Source organism: Capra hircus, chromosome 2 (genome assembly GCF_001704415.2).
Source record: "Capra hircus breed San Clemente chromosome 2, ASM170441v1, whole genome shotgun sequence".
NCBI lineage: Eukaryota > Metazoa > Chordata > Mammalia > Artiodactyla > Bovidae > Capra > Capra hircus.
In genome coordinates, this window is record NC_030809.1 from 46,551,096 (window position 1) to 46,572,583 (window position 21,488).

Genomic DNA, 21,488 nt, shown 5'->3' on the forward strand with positions numbered 1-21,488 from the left:
CTCCTCCAAGGAGCTGGGCCTATGGTTTCCCACTGCTCTAAGTTTCCCTGGCCTCCCTTGTTGTTGGACATTGCCTGAGGCTGTTCTGCTAACGCATGCTGAGGGGAAGTGACTTGTATTCCTCCCAGGTCTTCCCCCATGCTCTTTCGGTTCTCTGGCTTACTCGAGTGATGACACTCTGGACAACCTTGAAAGCCACATGTTGAAGATGGAGGAACTGCCATCAATCTGGGTGCTCAAATGACTAAACATTCCTGCTGCAGTGTTATACACACAAAAAAAGAACTCTTGTTGTGTTGGAGTCATTATATTCTGGGTCTACTTGTCACCTCACTTTAGGTCCGACTAACACACTGTCCGGACATTTCGGTGATCCCAAGCCTTCTGTGACACAGATGACTTCTCTGAAGCCAACCACTGTGCCTGTATCCAGTTACGAAAACCAGAGATGTGGAGAAAGCACCCAGGGAAAGACAGACAGGAGGAAGCACCTGCACGGCTCTGCCATTGGTATCTGCTCCGATGGATGCTGCTGTAGCGATTGTATTAGGCACAGTGGCTGTACTTGTTTCACAGATGTGCAAGTAAGACATGGGTATTTTTAATTCACGGCTGGCCACCTATGAGAAAAAGAAATAATTTCAAATCTGGTAAGAACTTCTTTGAAGACTTGAGTCATTCTTTTTCTTAATTAAAAATTTATTTTTTATTACATCCACAATATCCTCTAAAGCCTAAAATAATGCATCTTATAACAATTAAAACTGCTTTGTAGTAAGACCTCATGCTAATTTTTGAAGTGTTTTCTTGGTAATATTCCACAGCAGTTCTTCAATTCAATTTAGTGTACTTAGGATGTTAAGAATTGCCTATTTTCTAAATTTTGCATGTGTAGAGAATAGGCCAAGTTGAGATTATTCAGATTAACTTGGTGACAGTGGCAGGAAGAGAGATAGAAATTAAATTGACTGATTCAGAGTTTGGTCTTGAGTCTGTTGATACTGGTATCTGATGAACTTGGAAGGACTGTGAGGGCCTGTTTTGCCCTCGTTCCCAGCTTAACTTTGCCTTAAAAAAATATTTGTTATTTAGTTGTGGCACATCAGACCTTTAGTTGCAGCATGCAAACTCTTGGTTGCAGCATGTGGGATCGAGTTCTCTGACCAGAGAGCGAATCCAGACCCCCTGCATTGAAAACACGGAGTCTCAGCCACTGGACCACTGGGGAAGTGCCCCCAGTTTAGCTTCCTCCTTCTTTTCTTCTGGGGCTCCCCAGGTGGTGCAGGGGTGAAGAATTCATCTGCTAATGCAGGAGATGCAAAAGACTCCGGTTCAATTCTTGGATTGGGAAATGGCAACCCACTCCAGTATTCTTGCCCCGGAAATCCCATGGACAGAGGAGCCTGGGGGGCTACAGTCCATGGGGTCACAAAAAGTCAGACAAGACTGAGCTCATATGTCATGTCACTCTTTTCTTCTATTTGTTTCCACTTGATTATACTCCTCTAGTGTGTGCTGTTCACTTTTCCTTTTCTGTTATTTTCATTCCAGTTTCTCTAGCGGACACATATGGCAGTGAAGATGTTTAACCAAGAAGAAAAGAGAAAAAAAAGAGAGGTAATGAAGAAAAAAACATTATTTTGGCTGATATTTTTTTTAGTTTTTGCAAAAATGCCTTTTCTAGATGTCTGCAGGTATGAACCTGTTCATACTTGCTAATCTTCAAACTAATGTTATTCAGTGACTGAATTTTTCCAGAAAGATGCAAAATGAGAAAAAAAGAGAACAATTTGATTAATTCTTGGTGATGAAAATCCAAAAGGAATTTATTGGTTCACACACCTGGGAAGGATGGAGTTGTTAGGGCCATGTATATCTGTGTCTAGAGGCTTTGTGATCTCATTCAGTTCCCCTCACAGTTTTTCACAGTCTTTCTAATAATGGCCATGTTATTTCCAACCGTAGATGAGTTTCATCTTTGGCTCAGAATTGCCCCTGACAACTCCTGGCCTATAGCACTGTGGCTAAGCAACCAAAGGGAAAAATAGTTCCGTTTCTCCTGGCATCTACACAGCACCCCAGGAAAGGATGCTGATTAGATTTGCTTGGCCATGTCTTTTTCCCAGACCAATCTCTGCAGCCAGCAGGGTTCAGGAACCATGCCTGGCCAATCCAGGGGCCTGTGTCTATATCTGTGGCAGGTGTTGAGGCAAGGAAGGGGATGAGATTAAAAGGTACCAGAATTGAGATGTCCTTCAAAACTACATAGAGTGTGGGAGAGGTATTCCAAAGGAGCTGAGGGACTGAATGGTCAAAAGTTTCAGATGTGCATTATAACAATCTAGTAAATTATACATAAATCCCTATTAGCTCAGCTGGTAAAGAATCCGCCTGCAAGGCAGGAGACCCTGGTTCGATCCCTGGATTAGAAAGATCCCCTGGAGAAAGGATAAGCTACTCACTCTAGTATTCTTGGGCTTCCCTGGTGACTCAGACAGTAAAGAATCTGCCTGCAATGCGGGACACCTGGGTTCTGAGTTCGATCCCTGGATAGGGAAGATCCTCTGGAGAAGGGAATAGTTACCCACTCCAGTATTCTTGCCTAGAAAATTCCCATGGACAGAGGAGCCTGGCATGCCACGGTCCAAGGGATTGTGAAGAGTCTGAGACATGGCTGACTGACTTTCAGTTTCACAGTTAATTTATTCAATTTAAAGGATTATTCTTTCTTTCTTTTGGGACTATGTCTTCCTACTTTGTATATATGTGTGTGTGTTAAAATATCTTTTAAAAATTGTAGGATGATGACAGTTAATGAACTATTTGTCCCTGATGGTCAAAACAATATATTAGCCACCCAATATTATTGTCCAGACTTTAAAAATTATACATACTGGTCTCAAAATAGAAAAGTTGAGAAACCCCCCCACTCTGGATAAACCTGCATGTGTACCCACAACAGTGCTCTGTCAATTCAGTTCAGTCGCTCAGTCGTGTCCAACTCTTTGCGACCCCATGGATTGCACCACGCCAGGCCTCCCTGTCCATCACAAACTCCTGGAGCTTGCTCAAACTCATGTCCATCAAGTCGGTGATGCCATCCAACCATCTCATCCTCAGTCATCCCCTTCTCCTCCTGCCATCAATCTTTCCCAGCATCAGGGTGTTTTCCAATGAGTCAGTTCTTTGCATCAGGTGGCCAAAGTATTGAGTGCTCTGCAGGCCCACCAATGGTGTTTTCGCTAAGAACCACCTCTGTCCATAAACCCTGGCCAAGCTCCAGGAATGTTTGCACATGTGTGGATTTCTACCACCTCTGCCATTCTAGCTGATATGTAAGAAGTTTTTCAACTTAATAGACAAGATCTTAGGGTGTACATACAGGGGGTTGTCATAACTCTAAAATTAGTGCCAAACATCAGTCATGGCAACAGTGTATAGAGAGATGAATTTTACTTCCCTCACCTGTAGCATTTTGGTGTGAATACCTTGTCCCAGTTCGTTGCCTCCATGTGTGACCAATACAGACCCATCAGTGTAAATATGAACCAGCGCAGCTGCCTAGAGAAACAACACAGAAGGCACAACTTAGTGCAAGTCAGCGTTTAGGGAGGTTCAGTGTCAGAACTGAGGTGGTGAAACACCAAGCTCACGGAGTGGCGAGGGTCAGAGAGAGAGCTTTCCTGGTAGGACACTGAAGTGCTAAAGTCGCCCATAAAGAACATTCCTACTGAGCCTGGTTTCAGTGGGAGCCCCTTTGGATACCTTGGGAGTTGTGAGTATTGGTTCCAACTATTTGAAAGCCTCTTCTCCACTTTGATTCTCTGGCTGACCACTCAGCCAGCTTCTGAAACATTTCAGGTTGCACAGGTTACGTGCCAACCTGTGCTCAGCTCGGTGTATAGAGATGAATAAGATGTGGTTCTTCCTCAAGTAGCTCACAGTGTAGTGGGAGGACAGGCTGGAGAGTGAGTCATTATTGTGAGCAATGTTCTGTGAGATAATGGACATGGCAGAGGGACCCTGGGAGAGCAGATCCAGCTGCTTCTGTGGAGCCTGGGAACGTGCTGTGCTCATCCTCAGTCACTCAGTTGCGACCCTATGGACTGTAGTCCGCCGGGCTCCTCTGTCCATGGGGTTCTCCAGGCAAGAATACTGGAGTGAGTTGCTATGTCCTCTTCCAGGGCCTCTTCCCCACCCAAGGATCTAACCGGCATCTTCTGTGGCTTCTGAATTGACAGGCAGATTTTTTACCACTGAGCCCAGGAATGGTGCCCCTAAATGACTACTGAATGGAATCAAAGGGAAGAGGGGTTCCCCACTGGGTAAGGTGGGCAAAAGCTCCCTACTGTCTGTCAGGGAAAACTGGCTCCTGACTACAATATGAGGACCTTTGGGATTTGGTCTCTAGAACTTTCCCAGATTCAGTTCTGTCTTTTCCCTCCTTGTTTCCAAGCCTGACAACTGCTCCTTGCCGAGCTGTGCTCTTGCTGATGTGGTTCTCTCTTCCTGGCCTCTTCCCTGGCCTTCAGATCTCCGGTCTGTTCTGTGAAAATGTCCCCGAACCCTTCTTATTCCCCCTGGGAAGGATCAGTCACTCCTCCTTGGCACTTCCTCTTATGGGAGTGCTCTGGGTTGAATAGTGTCCCCGCCTCTACCCCAAATTCATGTCCACCTGGAACCTCAGAATGTAACCTTGTTTGGAAACAGAGTCTATAAAGGTGTAATTAGCCAAGATGAGGTCATACTGGATTAGAAAGTAAAAAAAATGTGAAAGCGTTAGTCACTCAGTTGTGTCCAACTCTGCAACTCCATGGACTGTAGCCTGCCAGGCCCCTCTGTCCATGGAATTCTCCAGGCAAGAATACTGGAGTGGGTAGCCATTCCCTTCTCCAGGGGGTTTTCCCCACCCAGGGATTGAAACTGAGGCGCCCACTTTGCAGGCAGATTCTTTACTGTGTGAGCCACTACAGACACCCATGCTGGATGAGGGCGGACCCTACACTCATTGACTAGTGTCCTCGTAAGAAGGTCACGTGAAGATGGAGGCAGAGACTGGAGTTCTGCAACCACAAGCCAAGAAACTCCAGGAACCCCCAGAAGCTGGAGGAGGCAAGAAAGGAGTCTTCCCTGGAGCCTTCAGAAGGCATTGCTGACACCTGGAGTTGGAAGTTCCAGCCCCTAGAACTGAGAGAACAAATGTGTCATTTTAAGCCGCCAAGCTCGTGGTGCTTTGTTACAGCAGCCATGGGAAATGAACACTAGCATGACAGGCTCTTCTCTGAGTGTCTCTCAGAGGAGGGGGTCCTGGTCCGGCTCATCTCCGAGTGCTGTAGAGAACTCTGAGCAGGTCTGAATCACAGAGACACTAAATGCGAATTTGTTAAATTGGACGAATGGAAATGTGGCATTTTTCTTTCCAGGAGGAGGAGGAATTGGAGCTTTAATCTGTTCATGTCTGGAGATGCCCAGAGGCCCAGGGTGGCTTGGAGCATCTCCAGAGCATCAAGGCTTGTGGGTGCTAAGAATAGTACTTATTCACTGTGGGCCCATTGACTCTCTGAGGATAGTGCTTCTCATACCTAATTGAGAGAGTGAGTGTTCCAGCTTTGTGAGTCATCAGCTGACCTGGAATAACACACTTCAACTCCCCAGCAGATGATTCTTGGGTGCCTCAATTTAGAACTCTGTGGGGAAGCTGGAGGCCTTTCAAATGGAGACAGTCAGTGCTTGATTTGAAAGCTGGTTTTTTTGTAGCAAGATGAGAAATTTGTTCCCATGGATGATGGTAGAGAGTAGGATATGGGGGCCATTCAAGTGAGGGGAGATGTGGAATAATAAAAAATAAATATGGAGCACAAGTATATATTATACAATATGGGGAATATAGCCAATATTTTATAGTAACTGTAAATGGAATGTAACCTTTCATATTGTGAATCACTATACTGTATACCTGTTAGGTATTGTGCAGCAACTATACTTCAATAAAAAAATAATAATCCCCCTCTCCCCAAAACTGTGGTCTTTGGCCCTGGTTCTTGGTACAGAACTCTTAAAACCCTTGGAATTTATTTCCTTCTGTATGCTCATGGGATGGTTCATGGAGGGAATCTAAATAATTTCAAAATGGGTGTTCATTACTACAAAAATCAACCACACACAGTCAGAGGGTGCCATCTCTCAGCCTTGTCTCCCAGTCTCCAGGGAGGGGAGAGCAACTGGAGATTGAGTTCAGCCACCAATGGTCAATAATGTAATCAACCATACCTATGTAATGAATCCATTACCCTTCCTTGTCAAATGTCAGGGTTCTGGGAGCTTCCGGGTTGGTGAACACATCCACAAGCTGGAGGGGGCATGCCTGGACAGAGAGAGTATGTTCGCTTGGCTCTTGATCTTTGGGGTCTGTGCTAACTCTGGGTAGTTAGCGCCAGAACTGAATTGCTGGACACTCAGTTGGTATCGGGGAATTGATGGAGAAAAGACAACACTTGGTGTCAGAGAGAAAAACCATACTGGGAACTATCTAGGATCATTTATGCTCTATTGATTGATTCAGTCCAGACTTGTAGATGTAACAGTTAGCTTCCTCCTGCCTCTTTGGACCTTGTGGGCTCCTATACCCCTTTTAAAAAGGTATTATTATTTATTTTTTGGCTGCTGGGCATATGGTATCTTAGTTCCCCCATTGGGGATCAAACCTGGACCCCCTGCATTGGAAGCACAGAGTCTTAACCACCAGATCACAGGAATCACTGAACCACAGGAAGTTCCCACTCCTGTTCCCTATTTGAACAGTGGGGGTTCAGCGGGGCCAGGGCGCCATCTCGGCAGTTCTGCTGCTGTGGCGCTCATGCTTGCGGAGGCTGTTTTCAGCCATTGAGGTGTTTTTCTACTGCACTGTGTTGAACGTGCTTGCAGGTGGGGGACTGCTCACTTCTCCCAGGTGCTAGGGGAGGGGCTCAGTGACCCAGGGAAATGTGACACTCTCCCCAGGTCAGAGCCAAGTGTGTCCAACAGGAGGGTTACCACCCACACATACAAGCATTACCTGATGGTAGCTTGTTGCAGCAAAGCCGACTGAAAATTTCATGGGAATCACCGCAATGCCTCTTTTCTTCCAGTAATTCTTCTTATTGAACTCTTCCACTTGCATTCTTCTGTTGTGAAAGGAAGATGTGTCCAGGCATTCGTTCCAACACCTTATCAGGCTCTCAGGGTTGAACGCTTGTTTGTAGATGGTTTTATCAACTGTTTGGTACATGTTTTTCTCCCTAATCTGAAGTGAGTGAGAAATGGAATCCACTAGTTATGATAAGACAGAAAGTGATTGTGAAATAGAGATTTGAAAAGCCTCCCCACTAAAGCATACACTTCAGTAGGGGGAGAAGACAGGGGTTTTGTTTCTTTTTCTTTGAGCTCAGCCTTTGTTTTTATAGAAATAATGAAGCATGATTTCTTTTCTTCAAGACACGAATCAGGGTTTCTGCCTCCTTAAAGTGGAGAGTAGAGGTAGTGACTGATCTGTGAAGGGCAGTGGGGTGAAGGGGCTGGAGGAGGAAGAGTATCCTTTTTTTTCCCGCACGGTTCAAAGGGTGGAGCAGAGTTAGTAGACAGTAAGTTAAAGCAAGGATTTGTCATAACGAAGACTTGTTTTGCTAGAGAGGGAGAGCAGTGCACCTATTGACAAATAGCAGATCTTCTCCAAGCCTTCCAGTTGCCTTTGGAATGTGTGGTCAAATCTTTAAAAAATGTACTTAAATATGGGCGTGTCATGTTCTAGTAACTTGCAACATCTGACAAAGAAGCAGGGGAGCCCACTGAGATATGCTCAGGGTTTTTCATCATCCCCAATCACTCTAATGATAAAGGAGTTATGATTAATAGCAGTTACACTGGAATACCACCAGTTTATAGAAACAAATATTTTCATGAATGCTAACTCATTTAATTCTTGTGGGAACTCTGTGAGGTCATATTGTCCTCATTTTGTAGATAAAGAAATGGAGCCACAATGAAGCTGCCTCTCATTGTTCAAGTGTTCCACTGGCCCAGATGACCTTTCATTCTCTGTGCTATTATTCTTCAAGGCCACCCCAGTGTCACCTTCTCCAGGAAGTTCTGCTCCATACCCCTCCACCAAGCCAGTGTGACGTTTGTCTCCTTTGTATCCACAGAACACTTTATGTGACTTCTCTTGGGATAACCATCATCTTCCTTGTTCAATAGTTAGGCATTCCCCTGTGCATAAGAAGTACCCTCAACAATTACAGTTCACAGACCTGGAGGTCTTCCCTGTTGAATTTAAAGACAAAGAGGTTCAAAGACATGGAGAGCCTTGCTGCAGCAGAGGGTCTCTACTGGGGGAAATGGGATAGAAGTAGAAAATGTAGGCTGGGATTTGCTTGGAATGAGTGAGGAGCTGGAAAAGTATTATCAACAATTATCTCACTTGTCAGTGGCTGCTTCTCTTTGGTCTGGCATATTGTACATATTATGAACACTTTAGGATCTTGCACAAAATAATATTTTTGGAGGGCATTCTTTTGGCAGTATCTCTCAAAAGTTTTAAAGTACATCAGCAATTCCACTTCTCTAAGTTTATTGTACAGATATACACAACAAGGCAAAGATATAACCTTGGTACATTTGTACCAATACCAATTAAATAGCAAAAACTGGTTAACAAACTGAATATGTATCAATAGTGCAGTGTCTAAATAAATTTAGATACATAATAATACTATTCAGTCATGAAAATGAATGAAGTAGTTCATTCTACTGGCATGGGAAGATGGCCAGGCGTACTGTCAAGTAGAAAAGGTAAGGGGCAGAATTATGTGTTTATTATGGTCTCATTTTGAAAATAAGCATTTAGTGCACCTATCCATCATATGTTAATGTTTATGTATGTAGAAATACAGATGGGTGGGTAAACAGAGAAAGAGCTAGAACAATAAACATAGAACTGTTAACAATGGTTGCTGCTAAGTCGCTTCAGTCGTGTCCGACTCTTAGGGACCCCATGGACTGCAGCCCACCAGGCTCCTCCGTCCATGGGATTTTCCAGGCAAGAATACTGGAGTGGGGTGCCATCCTCAACCAATAGGGATGGGGATAAAAAAGAAAGATGTTTACTTTTCACTTTAATAACTTCAGTATGGTTTGAATTTTAAAAAGAGTAATTCCTTTTGTGCAAATTAAAACAAAAAAGGAAGAAAATAAATTGTTGCAAAAAGAAGAAGGCCAATACGTGGAGATGAACCCTTTTAGATAGCCCTTAATTTATCTTGAGTTCTGAGCCAGGACTAATTTGTGTGGCTCTTCCAGGGTTATTTCCTTGGGTAGCTAGTTTCCTACCTCATCTGATTCTTCAGTAACCTTGGTTATGACTTCGATTTCTACCTTACCTTTTCTGGCGGAAGGCCACATTTGGCTGCCACAGCTGTGATGCACGATTCTGTTACCAGGGTTCCTTGGGGGAAGCCAAATCCTCGAAAGGCCGTGTTGGATGGTAAATTTGTCAGGCATGCACGGCCCCGGAACCTGAGGTTGCGGATTTTATATGCATTTTCCAGCTTCAGGATAAGAAATTCTGTTACCTAAAGTAAAAGGAGATATTTACATATACCGGACAACATTTTTTTCTTTTCTCTAAAAGTCAATTACAGTATTGAACTGCTTGTGGAACGAGGTAAGTGTTTGAAGAAACTGCTCCACAAAGACTCATATAGAAATTCTGCATTCTGTTCACAAACCAGGACGGTACTGGTTTCTGATATACGTACCAGCTCTGAGTCATCCAACGTGCACCCTCCGTTAATGAAGCACTCGATGTCTAGAGCTTTGATTCGCCCGTTGTTCATGAATCCCACCTGTCACCAAATGATATGATTTTACAGTATGTTTGGAATTTAATGCCAAGTTTGCTCCTCCATGGGCAGGGCTGAAGACAGACCACTCCCATTTGCTCTGTGGTGGACTATGTCTGGATAGTCTCTTGTTTTTCAGTGCTTGGCAGACAAAGACCTCCTCTGACCTGAATTTTGCTGAGCCCTTTTCTTTCAACGTGTAATTTTCTGGTTTCACAGTCAGTATGGAATTCTAAAATCCTTGCTTGTCTCCCAGCATTTAATTGCTACCCCCTTCTTCCTTGTTCTTGGAAGATTCTCTTCACTTTTTACAGATTTTCCTTCTAATTTAGCCTTTGGTTTTCCACCTTGTGGAAGAGTCTCTGGGATTCCAGAGTGTGTCGGAAGGAATAGAAGTGCCTCTTGTTATGAGAAAGCCTTGGAGATTGAGGAGTGGACACAGGAGTGACTGCCCTCGTCGTACTGAGCTAGTGAAGCACTTTGTCACTCTGGAAAGGTGGCATGAATGTGAGCTGCTGTTACTACCAGGATTCACTGAGTGCACCTTGTATTTTTCTGAAGTTGCCACTCCCTTCCTCCCACCTAGACCATTTTGTTTGCACAGCCCAGAATGAAAAGAAAAATTACCACTCCCTAGTGTAGTTTCACCAAGAAAGAATTGGCCCTGGTTCCTTTGTCTTTTTGAAAACAGGGATAAATACAATGATGGAACCATTTATCTATATGAGGCCACTTACATATTCATACTACAAGGGAAATTTTGGATAACAAATCAGAGAAGTTAGGAAATGGAGCAAAATGTACAAGTTCAGAATTTATGGCAATTTTGACAAATGCTAGGCTGAAGTTTTCATGAAGAAAGGATTGCTAAGCAAAACAGTACCATAAGTGAGAGAGCAGAGGGATTCTTAAACTGTTCAGTAAGCTTTTCAAGGATTTTGGAAGGGCCTATGCACATAATCATCTATTATGCTAGTCTATGAATAGTTCTGAGTAACCAAGCAAAACTTTGAGGATACATACACATATACATTATAATATTGGAAGTAAAATTATATTTAAAAATAAAACTTTTTTCAAAAAGTCTATTCATTTTTTAAAATTATATTTTATATTACTATAATTACCAAAATATTTATAGTCTAGAACCCTCTTAATAAGTGCTAGTACTAAAACAGTCTCATAACTATGGTATAATTGAAGCCTGATTTATAATCCAGCCCAAGCCAAAGAACTCAACAGCTACCATAACACCAACTCCCACAATCCCAGAGGGTGCCTTCACATTGCTCTTGGGCCTAGAGGATAATAAGAGTTGTGAGTATTCATTTATTTTTTTATTTGGAGGTGAAAAAAAGGTTTAATGGCCAACTATGGTCTTTTCCTCTCTAATTATAAAAATTACTAATATCAGTGGAAGAAATAAAATTGTGCTGCGCTATGGAAAGCTGTGGTTTAGTTATAGGGAATAGAATAATTTAGTAATCTAAAGCAACAGAATCAGACAGAAAAATCTAGCTATGTGTATGCTATGTATGCTAAGTTGCTTCAGTTGTGTCTGACTCTTCGTGAAACTACAGACTATAGCCTGCCAGACCCCTCTGTTCACAGGATTCTCCAGGCAAGAGTACTGGAATGGTTTGCCATGCTCTCTTCCAGGGGATCTTCCTGACCCAGGAATTGAACTCATGTCTTCTGTGTCTCCTGCAATGGCACGTGGGATCTTTACCACTAGCACCATCTGGGAAGCCCAGGTGTATGCCATAAACAATTCCCAAATAAAGCATGTTTGATATGGGAACAATTACATTAGATTTGTCCTAACAGCTCAGCCACAAATTTGAAGTATTGTTGTCAACCAGATCCCAGCAATTATTTCTCATAGTGTTTATGCTATAGTTGCACAAAAATACGAAGGATGTAATTTGAGACAATTTTAAATTATTTCACTAGTTAGTGATTCTTTTTCCTATTTGAAAAGAGCTTTTTGTGACACTCATAACCGTTTGGTGGGAACACTTGTAAAAAATGATTTTGCAGTTAAATCATTTCCAAACATCTGTATTGTGAAATAATATTTTTATCATCAAGAAGCTTTGGTATAACAAATGTCTGAAGTTTTATTTTTTATTTTTTGTCTTTGAGGAATCACTAACATAAACCCTGTTCCTTAAATAGTGTTTTTATCATTATTGGAAACTGTATTTTTTATCATTTAGCTTCTTCATAATTTTATAAGAGATTTACTAAAAGTTCCTCACAAAATGTTATGAGTATTCAAATACACATTTTAATATTGTAGATGTTAAGATGATTGTTTTTAGAATTTGGAAAAATAAAAATAATAGGAAAGGGTAAAACCATTCAAATAAAATGAGATACTTTAGTATTTTGCTCTTTAATACTTACTTTATATTTTCCAAATAATGGGTGTCTTCCCCCAGTTATTAACATATCATCTTCACGATCAAGAACAAGACGAATGGGGTGACCAGTTCTACAGAAAACAAATTTTAGATTCTTCTTTCATCCCACCCATCCATTCATCCATCTGCTCATCTACCATCCACCTGCATATTTATCCATTCTCTCATTTAACTATCTACCCTCCCATCTATGCATCCACCATGCACCCTCCCACTCATATGTACAAGCATTCATTTAACCATCCCCCCATCACTTATATATTCACTGAATGTATACGGTGTGCTAGGCACTGATATGAATTGATGTATGATCAAATCACTGTTACCTCTATGTTCTAGAACTCAGTGTTTGGAGATCTAGCCAAAAAAGATTAATGTCACACGTTGGTTAACCTGTGTTCTTATGCTTCCGATGTGACCCTCACCCAGATGCATTCCTTTGGCATATCCCTGCCACCAGTTACAAAGGAGAGAGCGTGAACAGGTAGATCAAACTTCACAACACAACTGGAAAAAGAAGAAGCACACAGCCTAGCAAGTCTGGCTTAGAATCTTCATTTTCAGTCATAAATCCTACTGCGTTGGCTAATTTGGGCTCTTGGGTAGCTAGGAGGTTCAGGCTTTCTGTTTACCTCGGCAGAGGTTCCAAGATTTTGAAGTGCAGGAGAATCGTCTGGAGTGCTGGTGGAATGCAGATTCCTGAGCCTTAGCACTAGGATTCTGGTGGGAGGACCTCTAGAATCCATCTTTCTCAGTGATTCTGATGCAGGGGTCTTCAGGTACATGTTGAAAACCCACGATTCTACCAGCATTTCCTTTTTTTCTTTAATGGTGAGGACCACTTGGAGCTTCAGTGAAATGTAGTTTCCAGTCCATCCCCTGGTCATCCTGATTCACTGGGTCTGGGGTGGGGAGGCAGGACTTTCTATGAACTTGGGAGAGTCTTATTATCAATAGGTTGGGAACACTGCTCTGGGAACTACTTAATGCACAGCAGGTACTGTAACTTAAGGCACTGGTTCTTGTACTTGGATGCACAGTGGAATTACTGGGGAATTTTTAAAATAGACTGATGCCAGGGTCAATGAGGGGCAGCCTAGGTATTGGGATTTAAATGCTCCCTAGATGATTCTAACATACAGTCATGTTTGAGAAGCCTTAAATGCACAAAGCCTGGTGGGAATATGATGAATTAATTATTCCTTGCTGAGTCCTTGGTGGGTGTGAAAAGAGTTTCATTATGAAAAAACTGGGGGTGCGATTCAGATTCTGCCTTCTCCCCACCTGTCATTGCAAAATGAGGCACATGTCGAGTGCTTTGGGACCTCTGAATTACATGGAAACTGTCAAGGGAAGCAGGACCTTTGAAATTTGCAGGACAGTTGGGGGTTTGACATAGTAACAAAACAAGACAAAACAGCCATAAAAACTAACAAGGAATAGAAAAGTCAGCCCGAGAACAGCATGAACAGTGCAGGAGCAAGACTTCTGGTTGGGGTTAGACCGGGAGCTCTGTTTGAGGATGTCTTGTGTCCACTGAACATCCGTTGAAAAGCCAGCCCTTGCCAGGAGCAGGGAGACTTTACTTTCTCACTCCACTTTGTCTTCAGCTGGTGGTAGAAAGGAAAAGTGGGGGAGCAGCCTCTCCCTTGGCACTCCACTTGGGCAGGTGACTTGCCCCACCCCTAAATGGGTCACCTTCCATGAAGCTCGAGGATGGGGCAGTGTCAGCTCTGGAGGTGTTCAACTAATAATACCACTTTTCCTTTATAGAGCAAATTAGCCTATTCAAACTTCTAAGTGCATTTGACTTTTCCAATAACTTTAGGAGGGTGGGTAAAAGAGACAAGAGGCTGAGGTGCCCAAGGACACTCAGATGGTGATGCCAGCAGCCCAAGTGACCCTCAGGCTGCCGATATGCCCTCAGCTCTGTGCATTTTACGCCCTCCCATGTCCCTAGGTGCACTTACTTGAGAGCACCCACAGCTGCAATAGCCCCAAAGACAGCCGGTCTTCCTATCTTCCCGCCAAAACCTCCACCCACTCGCTTTACGTGACAGGTGATCCTGTTGATGGGGATGTGTAAAGTAGAGGACACTGTTTTCTGTAAAAGGTGGGTAATGGGAAAGTTTTACAAGGGTGAAGTGGTAAAGAAGGTTTTTACTTCCTAAAACACAACATAACAGCAAAATTCATCCACCCCTACTGTTAGTAAAAACAAAGAAATAAACAGCTGAGACAGTCTGAATCTTTCAGAGTTCTGAGTTCATTAATGTTGCTAATCTCCATAAAACAAACTTTCCAGCAGAAAAGTGGTCTTTTCCAAAAGGGAAACTGTCAGAGTCCTGGATTCCTGTCAAAACCTGGATCCTAGCCAAATGCTTACACCTAAAGTCCCAGGAAGGTGAAAACCAGCAAACTCCCGACAATCTATTAAAGAAGAAGAAATGTTTGCAGCTAAAACCCGAAGCACTTTATGACTGGGGAAATGATAATGTGTTATGAAGTGCTGTGTTTACTCCAAAGGTTGCCTGTAGTGATTATTTTAGGGAAAAATCAAGTACAGAAATAATTGTGTCATCCAATCACGGTCACATTTAAGCATGAAGCCAATGAATGTTCACTTTAAATTGAAAATGGTGTGGCTGTTCTTTCATTTACTTAACAAGACCGGAAAACATAAAAAATGGTTCCAGGGTCTGAGTCGCTCTGCTGATGTATAATACTTAGATTCTAAGATTCTGCAGGTAAAATGGCAGCCGTTGTGAGGCTGAAGGCCATGAGGGAATTGGGAAGTTGGGGAGGAGGTGGGGGAGATACTGGACCTCACCTGCACATGGGCTGGATCCTGTGTTGACACATAAATGTCCAGTTCTTTGTCCTCTGTCTTTGGAATAACAAGCACTCTCTGTGTTTCCATGTAAAAATGCTCCTGTCCTCCGACATGGACCTCTCCTGTTAAGGGCAAGTACAGGAAAGTGCCTGAACGTGTGTGCTGGTTGGGGAATTCAAAAGCAAGTGAGACATGGACTGGCTGGCTGGATTTGTCCTGATTGAGAAACTGATGGATCAGGTGTTCTGTCCTGTGACAACTGAGGTCATCTGTTTCAGAGACTGTGGTTCTGGATAAGAAGTTGAAAATCTCTGCTTTTGTTCTTCATTCTGTCCTTGACTAATCAAAGTCTTAGGATTTTTTATTTATTCTATTGCTCCCTACCCGCCCCCCTCCCCAACCCCAAGCAACACATACACAATTTGAAAGGAAGCGAGAGAGGAGAACTTTGGCAAAATGCCATGACTTTAGGGGGTGGTCTTTCTGAAAGGAAATCACATGCTCTCCTGTCTGCTTCAGAAGAGAATTGCACAAATATTCTAGGAAACAATCCTGAGTCACTCACCTTCAACAATTTGATCGACTTTTTCAAATGCCTCCTCGATGTTTCCTTGTTCAAGTTTTTTTTCAGGGCACAGGAATGAGTTGTGTTTTATGGCATCCTGAGTGACAGGAAGAAAAAAAAAAAGCTAATTCTTTTTGTTGTTTTCTTCCACTGGCAAATTTTTCTTACTCAAAAGCCGGCAAACTCCGATAATCGCCATCTGCTAGGACACGTGAAAGGAGTCGGGCCAGCGAGGGAGCGTGTCCTTGAGCAGCAGACTCCCCGCAGAGCCGGGACGCCATAGGAGATGCCTTCTCAGTTGCAGAGAAAATCAGCAAGGGTCAGAGAGACATTACGATTTGAGATCTGGGGATACTATGATGGCCCAGGATGATAACTACTCATTTCTGCATTTCAATGTGGATCTCCAGGGCACGGGTGATAGATCCCAAATGCAGTAAGAGTGAGGTTCAGGGCCCTCCCCTTTTCCCCACTTCATGAATAAAAATACTTCTGTTAGACTTCATGCTGAAGGGGAGGACTCAAGTCCTAATGCACCTCTGGGGCAAGAAGACCCAACAGAGATATGGTAGGCAGTTTGTTCATTTCTGTGTGTATTTGGCATATCTCATAAGGGCTTCCTAGCCCTTTATGCTAGGTTTTTATTTTATTTTTTTGCAAAAATATTATGAACTGACTGACACATGAATGCTGGAAGCCATCCTGTCCTGCTTTTCTATGGATTGATCTATGACAGTTGATTCTTGCTTAACCTTTCTTTCCTTTTTTAAAAAAATTTAATTTACTTTATTCAATGTAAGCACAAATATGTCTATTTGTCAAGAGTATAGTGTTGAAGATCGACCCCCCCACTAAAGAAACAAATTGCAAAGCAACTTCTCCCCCCTCCAGAAAATAGTTTTCCTCAAATCACTCACTAATTTAATAGCAGAATTTTCCAAATGTTAAGAAATCTAGGATTATTACCCTGTAATGATAACGCCTAATAATCTTTAGATACAGGTGTTTTCCATATTTCACAAGGGCACCTGGCTCTTGTGTTCTTACTCCCTAATGGTCTCAGGTCCATGGCCGTTTTTGTTAATGACAATGCGAGTAGTGAAAGCAGCCAATATTTATTGAGTGCATGTTTTGTGTCAAACACTGTAGAATAGACAGTGTATTTACATGTATTCTCACATGAATTCTATTATTCTCTCCACTTTCCAGATGAAGAAGCTGGGCTTAAGGAGGTTAAAGTAACTTTCCCAAAGTCATTCTTCAAATAAGTGATGGAGGCAGTTTTCAAGCCTGGCTCAGTTTTCAGAAACATCTTGCCTAATGCTTGATTTCTCAAAGCAGTGGAAAATGAAGAATATAGCTGAAGTTCTCATTGTTTTGCTATACCAAGATCTCAGTATGTCAATCTAGTATGTGTGGAAGTATGTTTATTGTCATCTATAAATATGTCCTAAATTAGTATAATCTTATTAGAATATATGCTATATTTATATATAATATATGCTATAACTAGGTGCTAGCCACTGTTCTACGTGCTTTCTGCATATTAACTCATTGAGTCTTACAACCTGATGAGGCAGGTTTTATTACTGTTCTCTTCATTTCACAAAGGAGGAAACTATGGCACAGATATGTTAAGAAACTTGTCCAAGGTCACATAGCTAAGAAGTGGTGCAGCCAAGATTCAAACCTGGCAGTTTGGTTCTAAAATTCTGTAGAAATTTCTGTCGCGTGCTTTTAAACAGAACTGTACATTGCTTCTTATATATATAGTCATGTGAATGAATGAGTGGATGAATGAGTATTGGTATATATGACTGTTCTTTTACCTACTTTTCTTCACAGAAGAACTCTTTTTACTGATGGTGGAGAGTCCTATTCTGAGGGAACCCTAGATCTCTAAGCATTCTGAGTCCCAGGATATTTCATGAGGATATCCTTTGGGTGCCATTTCCCACCTTGAGGAAATGGGATTGGAATTGATATTTCAAAAACCCTTGTTAGGATCCTAGTACAACTCTAGAAAGGGGTGTGAGCCAAGAACAATGGCCTGAACTTCTTGCAAACTTGACAAAATGGGAATTTGGAATAGAGTTAATTTAATTTAGAAAGAACTAGAAACATGACCTTTTTAACACTCTGAATATTGAACAAGTTGTACCTTTTAGGGACATTTTAAAAAATGTTCAAATGGTTCACTAGGGCCTTTGAAAAAATTTTATTTCTTTCACAAGCAAAAATTAAGTACTCTTTTTTTGTCAACTTAATTGATATGAACTTATCTTTCATTGAATTAGAGCACGCAAATGCCATAAATCTACATCTGATTTTTCTAATCTAAATCCATTATTTTTGCTGGAAGTTGCATTTGTATTCCATCATCTAGACCCAGAAGCGAGAATGGAAATTTCTATAGAATTTCATCATGAAAGTCCCACTGCTTTTGGGCTCCATTTTGGAAAGATTATTGCTCCCAATATCCATTCCCACCATTTTCCTCAAGTAATAGAACCCCCAGTTTCTAGTGAATACCTGGCCACCTAGAATAAAATGTATGTTTTCCAGACCCCCTTTCTAGGTGTGTTGGTGTGGTACCTGATTAGGTTCTAACCAAGGAGATGTAGAAAGATTATGTGCAGCTTCTGAAAAGTGTCTTTAAGGAGAGGGGATATGCTCTTCATCATTGCCTCATTCTCTCTGCTGACTGAAGTGTGGACTCAAAGGTTAGTGTTCAGTAACTGTTGTGGACTGAAGTGTGATCTAGAGAATGGAAACCACGCAGGACAGAGCGACTATTAATAGATATAAGGAGCCCAGACCCTGACACTTAGAGCCACAGGCGAGTTTGAAACCGACCATTTCTAGACTTTTTTTGAATGTGCAGGAGAAAGAAACTTCTATTTTTCTCCTGTTTCTTGGAACCAAAGCTAATTTTAATTCATGCAAGTAATACCTTCCAGGAAAAGTTGATTTTTCCAGAGTAAACCAGTGATGAAAGAGAAGTAGAGCCCTGAATAAGTCTCGCATTAAGAAGTTTACAAGGGACTTTTGATTCTACAACCTTATAGGAGAGCCCAGGCACTCTGCTTACCTCGATGGTGAAGATTATGGGCTCCAGCTCTTCATAAGTTATCTTTATCTTTTCAATAGCACGTTTTGCCTGTACATCTGTTTCTGCAACCACAGCACAGATGATCTGGCCCACACAGAGGACCTGCAAAAAGTATAGGCATGAAGCAGGGGGAAAATTCTGGGTAAAAGTAGTATCAGTGCAAACTTACCAATGGCTAGTGCCTTAGTTACTATTATTGAACAATAATAACCAGACTGGAGTCACATCATGTGCTTGGCTTAAAAAAAAATTCTTTAAACTTTTAATTTAAAAGTTAATTTAAATCATACATATGGTTTCATTAGCCATTTTATTCAATTGAATGTAAGCCCCAGAGTGGATGTGAATTTGGCTGGGTCCAGAATCTGCTATGTCCTCTGTCGAGGGTGATTCATTCATGTGTGATGCCTTCATGGAGTCATTTTAAAGATAAGGAGAGTATATTTTGTACATTATGATTCCTGTGCCTCCCTTCACAGCCCCCAAACTGAAGCACTGACCCCCAATGGGACTGTATTTATAGATAAGGCCTTCAAAGAGGTAACGAAGGTGAAATGAGGTCCTAAGGTTGTAGCTCTAATTCAGTATGACTGGCGTCCTTATAAGAAGACATAAGGGGGAAAAAGGGAATTCCCTCATGGTCCAGTGATTAGGACTTCACGCTTCCACTGCAGGGTCATGGGTTCCATCCCTGGTAGGGAAACTAAAATCCTGGATGCCACAAGGCGTGGCCAAAAAAAAAAAAAAAAGAAAGAGAGAGGAACACCAGGGAGGCTTATACACAAAGAAAAGGCCGTCTCCTATGAGGACACAGGAAAAGGGAGCCATCTGCAAACCGGCAAGAGTGACCTCAGGAGAAACCTGCCAACACCTTGATCTTAGACTTCTAGCCTCTAGAATTGTGAGAAAATACATTTTTGCTTTGTAAGCTACCCATTCTGTGGTATTTTGTTTTGGCAGCCTGAGAAGATAACATAGTTCCTAAGCAATAGCCAGCTTCCTCATCTGGAGTTCAACCAAAAGAACAGTGGTTTATTTCATGGCCAGAGGAGAAACAGCCTGAGATGTGACAACAGCAGCTGACATCTCCTGAGAGCCTTCACATGCCAAGCATTGCTGTGAACACTTCACATGATCAGCTCGTTTAAACTGCATAACAACACAATGAGTTGGTTCCTCTGATTATTCCCAGTTTACAGGTGATGATATTTTACAGGTATCAAGACAGCATTTCACAGGTGATGATACAGAGTGGCAGGGCGAGACCATGAACCAAGATAGTTTGGCTCCAAAAGCAAGTGCCCCGTGAATGATGGTAGAATTGAATTAAAGGTTAGGAATGATATGAGCAACTTTATTAAGAATGGAATATATGAAGGTCAGTGGGAGGTGGTAGGGAGAGGGTTGGTCCAGGAAGGAAGAGAGTTCAGTGTAAATAATGGAGAGTGGCTGTATATTGTATTCTCCTTCCTAGATTTTTTCAAGGATTTTCCATCCTGATACATGCCAGTTCTTGCATTTATTCTTCAAATAAGGGTAAACTGAGTCAACAGTACACAGTGGGAAAATGAGTATTTGTTTTTTTTCTGTAATAAATTTCCTTTTTGCAATGTTATTTCCTGATTCCAGAAGAGTAGGTCTATAAAGGCATTGGAAAGTGAAAGAGTGTCTGCTCATTCATGTCTGACTCTTTGTGACCAAGTCTATAGCCTGTAAGGCTCCTCTGTCCATGGGGTTTTTCAGGCAAGAACACTGGAGTAGGTAGTCATTCTCTTCTCCAGGGGATCTTCCCAATCCAGGAACAGAACCCAGGTCTCCCTCATTGCAGGCAGATTCTTTACCCTTTGAGCCACCAGGGAGAAGCCCCACACGGAAGCATTAGAAGAGAGAGAGAAGCATTAGAGAGAAGCTGGAAGAACTGGCTTTCTGGCCCCTAGTGGCAGAGAGGGCTGGGAGGGGATGGAAAGCTGCCTGGAGGTGGTACCTTGGTGATCATCTGTGCCAAGTCACATGAGACAGCACGTCCTGTACCTCACCTCATCTACGGCCAACAGTTTGTCATCTTCGGTGCCATTGGTGCCTGGAATGTCCTTCGCTGTTATCACATCAACCACCCCAGGTATTTCAAGGGCCTTGGACAAATCAATTGATCTGAGAAAAGAGATATATTTGAGAAGTAGAAATCAGCAAGCTTTGAGGGAGGGAGGGATAGAGCATGGATGAAAGTCAAAATATATGATAAATGGACTATAGACCCTGACCAATCAGAGCTGACCTGCCAGAGAGCAGGGTCTAGGAGCCTCCCTGCTGGGCCAGGGATAACATTGTAGTTGCTGGAAGGGGAGAGGAGGGGGGTGGCCACCGTGGCTGTGGCAAGGAGCATCCTAAGGAAGTTTAGGACAGTGGCCATTTACCATTCAGCAATTACCTAGCTCAGGGTTTTATCACCAGCTGAATATTAGCCGTACTCAGAGTTACTCCTCTGAGCCATGCCTGAGGCTGCAGCAGGGAGATGAAAGCAAGGGCCCATAATTGTGATTTTTTTCCCTCCCTTTCGTGATGATCATTTCTGCTGACATTCCTTTCCTCCTCTTGGGGCTGGTGACCTTTTAAACATTCCTTCCATTAGGTTCCTTGGGTTTAGACATTTCAAAAGAATGGTCACATTGCTTTAGGG

The 21,488-nt window shown here is 42.4% G+C and overlaps 1 protein-coding gene across 4 annotated transcripts in view; it reads right to left on the reverse strand.

Moving 5' to 3' along the window:
• The window catches only part of LOC102188176 (aldehyde oxidase 2), an 82,364-nt gene that overhangs the window by 21,718 nt on the left and 39,158 nt on the right, over positions 1-21,488 (reverse strand). For all 4 annotated transcript variants that reach the window (XM_005676342.3, XM_005676340.3, XM_005676341.3 and 1 more), the window contains exons 18-28: positions 20,848-20,962; positions 18,791-18,913; positions 15,700-15,796; positions 15,132-15,256; positions 14,272-14,405; positions 12,285-12,372; positions 9,792-9,878; positions 9,414-9,605; positions 7,055-7,282; positions 3,466-3,561; positions 492-620 (exon numbers count right to left, since the gene is read on the reverse strand). In XM_005676342.3, coding sequence (XP_005676399.2) covers positions 492-620; positions 3,466-3,561; positions 7,055-7,282; positions 9,414-9,605; positions 9,792-9,878; positions 12,285-12,372; positions 14,272-14,405; positions 15,132-15,256; positions 15,700-15,796; positions 18,791-18,913; positions 20,848-20,962 — 1,414 coding nt within the window. The remainder of the gene's footprint in view (positions 1-491; positions 621-3,465; positions 3,562-7,054; positions 7,283-9,413; positions 9,606-9,791; positions 9,879-12,284; positions 12,373-14,271; positions 14,406-15,131; positions 15,257-15,699; positions 15,797-18,790; positions 18,914-20,847; positions 20,963-21,488) is intronic.